The sequence below is a fragment of the Cornus florida genome, unplaced genomic scaffold, assembly GCF_030987335.1.
Source record: "Cornus florida cultivar Cherokee Brave unplaced genomic scaffold, ASM3098733v1 CherokeeBrave_3.0.0_Hap2_Chr04, whole genome shotgun sequence".
Lineage (NCBI taxonomy): Eukaryota > Viridiplantae > Streptophyta > Magnoliopsida > Cornales > Cornaceae > Cornus > Cornus florida.
Genome location: NW_026775574.1, coordinates 44,806,878 through 44,812,770, shown reverse-complemented (window position 1 = coordinate 44,812,770; position 5,893 = coordinate 44,806,878). Strand labels below are relative to the sequence as shown.

General features: G+C 33.5%; 1 protein-coding gene across 1 annotated transcript; it reads right to left on the bottom strand.

Moving 5' to 3' along the window:
* Positions 1 to 3,047: 3,047 nt before the first annotated feature.
* LOC132303205 (gibberellin 20 oxidase 2-like) lies at positions 3,048 to 5,673 on the bottom strand. Its single transcript, XM_059800374.1, has 3 exons — positions 4,930 to 5,673; positions 4,420 to 4,741; positions 3,048 to 3,605 (listed from the first exon to the last, which is right to left on the bottom strand). Exons 1-3 carry the CDS (start codon positions 5,469 to 5,471, stop codon positions 3,333 to 3,335), a joined length of 1,137 nt encoding a protein of 378 aa, XP_059656357.1. The 5' UTR covers positions 5,472 to 5,673; the 3' UTR covers positions 3,048 to 3,332.
* Positions 5,674 to 5,893: the final 220 nt, after the last annotated feature.

Sequence of the window (5,893 nt, the reverse complement as noted above, 5' to 3'; positions counted from 1 at the left end):
AAGCTCCTGTCAACGTGAGGTGCAAAATTGTTTCCTAAAGTAAACAAATATGTGCACCAAGGCTTTAACACTTGTAATTTTCAATTGCACAGCTGTTATATATATATATATATATATATCACTCGACCAGATTAGAAAAGTTTCGGTTATATCTAGTAATTTTGTTTGTCTAATATTTTTTTAGGAATTAAGAAAGGAAATAATATACTCTTACATCTTACAATATAAAACACACAAAAGCCATCGCACATAAAAAATATATATATTTTTTCTCATTTATGTAGATTCACCTCCATATGTTAGATGCAATGAATACTTCAACTCCTTTTTGTTTCATGATAATTTGAGTTAACTCGTACCACATAAATTATATAAGTACATAAAATGAATCATATTGTTGCAAATATTTAGAATGTTTCATTTATGCAATAATATCCCACTTTAAGTTCTACTATTATTCTTTATTTCAATATATGTTGGTACCACTTTTAATGTAGGAAGACAACACTTTCAGTGGAAGAGTTGCATGGTGATAAATGTACATAACTTTCTTTGTTTTTTCTTCAAAGTTAAAAGTATAATATTCGCGCCAAAAAGAAAAAAAAAAAGTAGTATAATAATCTGTCTTCATCCGCCATATTTTATTTGAAAAAATTATGTTCAATTTGTAATCTAATCTTCGAAATTTTTACAAAGAGTTGGGTATTTTTGTAATTAGACACGGGAAGAGAAATTAATTTTTTTTTAATTATTTTTTAACATATAAGGGAAGAGAAATTAAATTTTTTTTTTTTTTATAATTTTTTAGGAAAAAGCTTGCTTTAGGCCGCATCAGTAGGTGTCTCCTTCTTATGTTGACGTGGACGACTCTTACCTTGACATTTGTCAAAAAAAATAAAAAAATGGATCAGTCGGATCTTTCTATCGGTGGAAAAGAGGATCTAACCTTTTTGAGTCCATTGCTGTTTGTGAAAACGTTGTGGCGAGAGATGGCAACGGGTGAGGGAGTTGAATTAGGCTATTTTGGAGCAGAGAAGAAGGTGGTCCGTTGTGTGAGATGGATTCAGAACTGAGTTGTGTGAGAGATTTGACAATGACTCGAGCTCCGGTACGGTAGAAGATGGAGTTTTCTATTGCGAAAAAACAGTGTGTAAAATATGCTTTCAAAAATTCAAAACCCATTACAAAGTTTGTGTGAAGTTGGCGGCCAATCCCGCCGTCGGAAATTGGATTGGTTTGCGGCCAATCCTGTTCCTAAATGTTTGTACCCTTATACACCACCAATTTGATGTCCGCCAAAAGATTGGTGATTGGGAGATTGATTCACGATTCAAAGGGGTTGTGGTGTCTTTTTTTGTTTATGCGGTGAAGCCTTCCCGGAGTTTACTATTTTCTTTTCTATTTTTAATCTGGTTTCTATTTTCTTTTCTATTTTTAATCTGGTTTCTATAAATCTCAGGAATTAGCAATATTGATCCATGAATTGTAGAAAAATTTGAGAGAATAAAAGAACATATTTTGGCACCTCTCTTCTTGCGGTTGAACTGGGTGGTGATGAGAAGGGAAAGAAGAAATAGGAGGGTAGGAAACTTGGTGGTGATGAGAAGGGAAAACAGAGGGATTGCGCATGGTGGTGGTTAGCCGAAATTTTCTTGACTTTATGATAGAAAGAAAATGCACAGACCCTGATAAAATCTTGAATTTGAGAGGAAACCCGTAAAAAGATCTGATTGATCTATGGTTAATTGTAAATTTTTTTTTTTTACAAGTGTCAAATTGTGAGTGGTCTTCATCAGTATAAGCAGAAAATTCCTGCTTATATGGCCTGAGGCAAACATTGTTCAATTTTTTAACATATAGGGAAAGTGAATTTATCAATAGTGGATTGTGGTGGTCAACTTTCTTTATAATAATTTTATAAATCTGCATGGTCTATGCATATTATAAGAAGTGTAGAATTGTAATTTTTTTTTTTTATAATTTTTTAACATATAAGCATATATATATATTACTAGTAATAATAAAAAACATCTATTCTGGTAATGGCAACGAATAAGGTCAGCCAACTCCTTGAGTGTCCTGAAATGCTTTGAGTCACGTAAATGACCCCACGAGTCCGTTGAGTGTCCTTAAATTGTGATGCATATAAGTGGAGCCCACGTTTACATTGATCTGCCCAACTCAAATCAACTTATTTGTTGACATGTCAACCTCAAGCTCAGGTACACGTCACTAGTAAACACAAAGATTATGGTTGATGACACCATCACCATGAACGTACAGTCAAATTCAAGTCCCATTATGTATCATTGTACATTTTATTTTTAGAGACTATTTTATTAATCACTGTGAATAAGGTTTCCCATTCTGCTTATTATGGGTATGGATGACTAGTGCTTTTGAAAGATTTTAAATTTGAATAGAAAAATAATTTTTTTTTTTTAATTTTATAATTGACGATATTGTAATAGATTGTGTATTTTTTTTTTTTGTTTAGTTGAAGAGGAGAGAAGATAAGAGAAGACAATGAGATAATATGTTATTTTATTTGTTATTAAGTAAGAAAAGAAAAAATGCTAATTATAAGAATAGTTTTATAATTTAGAAATATTTATAATAATATTATCTTTCTTTTTTTTTTTTTTTTTTTTTTTTTCAACTAAACGAGTATAAGAGGAAAAAAGGTGTGAAGGAATAGACAATGTGTCTTCCTTCATATTTGGAGGAAATAAAATTTGTAAAGAAAGAATGATAACCCATTTATCTCTTTTCTCTTCTCTTCTTGTTTCTATTTTCTATCAAACAAAGAAAATTTATTTATTCTTTTGTATCTTTTCTTTATCCATCTTCCTTCATTCTAACCCAACAGAATATAAGAAAAAAAAGATACGAAGGGATAGACAGTGGACTCTCTTCTCTCCCAACTGTTTGCAATTATGTTGTTGGCAATATATTGTAGCGTATCTATGGTATGAGATTGCATCCAACAACCGCACACTATCATCGTTTTGTTGGAATTAAAGTAAATTAAATGTATAAGAAAATGATTGAAGAGAAAAAGTAATAAAGAGAATTTATTTTCATAAAAAGGGAACAGTGACTAGATGACGATAAATAAAACATGTACATTAAAAAGTGGTAGCTGGAAATAACCCCACTTACTACTAACGTTACATAATACCCACATACTCACGTTACATAATACCCACATAAACTGGAGAGAGAAAAGGTGAGGAAAGGAAAGGAAGAGAAGGAAAGGAAAGGAAGAGGTAGGGTTTGCATAGCACAAAGCATAAGAAGCCAATAACATATGATCAAAAGCATCCAAGAAACTAGCTGTTTGTTGGCTTGGAAGATAGAAGCCAACGAAAGAAGCATTGGAGTGTTGTGACATCTGCTCTGTAGTGCTTTTGTGTGAACTCAAACAGATCCGACCATGTGAAATCTGGATACTTCCTTGGCCCTTCTCTGTCAACCAGATCCTGTGGAGGTCTCACCACCTTGTCTTCTTTCGGACACACAAAGAAAACCAGTGATCTCCTCTCTCTCTCCCTGTTCACCACTGCCCTATGCAGGCAACTCTTGTATCTCCCATTAGATAATGCCTAATTCACCATCAAACAAAATATATCATTAATCATATCATATCATAACAATGTTACGAATTCTATTCCCCACCCCTGTATTGTGCGCTTCTTTTGGGCATGCCAATCATTTATTTTTTATTTTTTATTTTACCTTCATTTATATATAATTATTTTAATTTTCTTAAAAAAAAAATCCACAAACATACTAGCATAGAAATATTAATATATACAAACACAGCAGTTTATATATATATATATATATATATATATATACATATTCATGCCATACATAAAACCATACACATATTCATGGTTTGAGAGCCATAAAATAATACACATAATAAGTGCATATCGCAAAATGATGCACTCCTTTTTAACGAAGGAAAAAAAATAAGTCACGCACTCCATAATTTAGAGGGTTACTATGCAATGATATCTGCTCCAGTCTAAAAAAATTGCAGAAGAAAAAAAAATATATATATATTTATAGGATAAACTTGCAATTTTTGAAAGGGTATAAATAGCTAGTGAGTTTGTATGAGTGGTCCCTGGAGAATATTAACGATAGCCACTTTAAAAACAACTACAATCCAACACCCTAGCTCATGTGGACATGCTTATGTTGTTATCACTAGTGTTGTGAAAATCTTGTCAACATCTTTATAATGCTAACCCAATATCAATACCATGACCCACTTGTCTCATGTATGTCATTTATGTTAGATCAATAAGTCATATTTTAGTTCTCAATACATACTATAATTTTGTGTATATTATTAACCACTCCTTATAAGGAAGAAAATAAGTAGCATCGTTAATAATGAAAACCTACCACAAACGTATCACCAATGTTAATGACAAGGGCATTGGGTTGAGGCGTGACATCTTGCCATTTGTTGTCTGCAAAGACCTGAAGGCCCCCAACTTCGTCTTGATGAAGTATAGTTAAGGAAGTTGGATCACAGTGAGGGCCAGTACCTAGAGTGAGGCCGGGTTCTTTACAGGACGGATATGAGTTGCATCTCATTATTGAACTTCCATCTTCGAAATATCTCCTGTAGTGGAACCGCTCGACTCCTAAGCTAATAGCCAATAGTTCCATAATCACGAGAGAGAGTTCTTTCATTGCTTTGCAGTAACTTTGATAGATACACCTATAAAAGACAATTTTTTAAAACAGGAACTCATTCATTCATATGGAATTAAGGTAAGAATAATAATGATAATAAGGTTAGCTGGAATTTAAAGAATGACTTATATGACACGTATAATAACTTGGGAAAAAAAGCTACTTATGGAATTATCAAAACGAAGTAAAAATTTTAATTATTTGTAGTCTTACCCTGCCTCTTCAAAATTATTACCCAAGACCAATTTGAAGTAGTCCACCACAGCTGATTTGGGGGCATTTCCATTATAGCCAAATGAAAAGGTCTCCTTCCATGGCAACTTTGCTGAATAACGATCAGCGTGGGCACCGGAATAGCCCCACATGCTCCCGGGCTTCCTTCGAGCACTTAGCTTCTCACTGATCGGAAGTTTGAAAAAGGCATCGATTTGATCATGCGCAGCATGAATAAGAGTTGCATCAACGCCGTGGTTGGTGACTTGGAAGAAACCATGGTTCAAACAAGCCTTCCTGATTAGCTCGGCTGCAGTTATGGTTGCAGCCTCATCACCTTTGAAGTACCCTTCTAAGTCTATTAGTGGCTCTTTGAGCTCTTCATGATTGTGAAGTAAGTCCCCATGTTCCCAAATGAACTCTGTGGGCAAGTTTGCTTGTTTTTGCAGCAAATATGTGTCAAAAACCCTTATCCCATTCTCTTTCTCATCCTTAATCTCGGACGAAGGATGCAAAAACAGAGTTGGAGCACTTGAGTCCATTAGGTCCGACACAATTTGAAAAGAATTGGAAAAGAAGATCTTATTTATAGAAGAAAAAGATAAACTTTGAGAGAAAAAAACTTAGATAGGATATTATATACATATAATTGAAGCTATGTGACAAAGTGATTAGTCTAAATGAGTTTAAGAGTAATATTAGTCCGAGTAAAGGGTAAAAAAAATGGATAGCGAGAGAGATGGGCCAAGGCCGTCCATTGGAAATGGTCGGATATGTTGGAAGATTGTTAAGGAGCCAACAGCTGAGACGAGTGACGCATTCGGTCACTTTCTTAAAAAAAAAAACAATTAAATCACAATGTTAGACCTATTTTTCAAGCGGATGTATAGTGATTCTCAAGTAGATAATCCGATCCATTTGTAATCCGGTTCAAAAAAGGATAAATAATTTGACTATATAGATG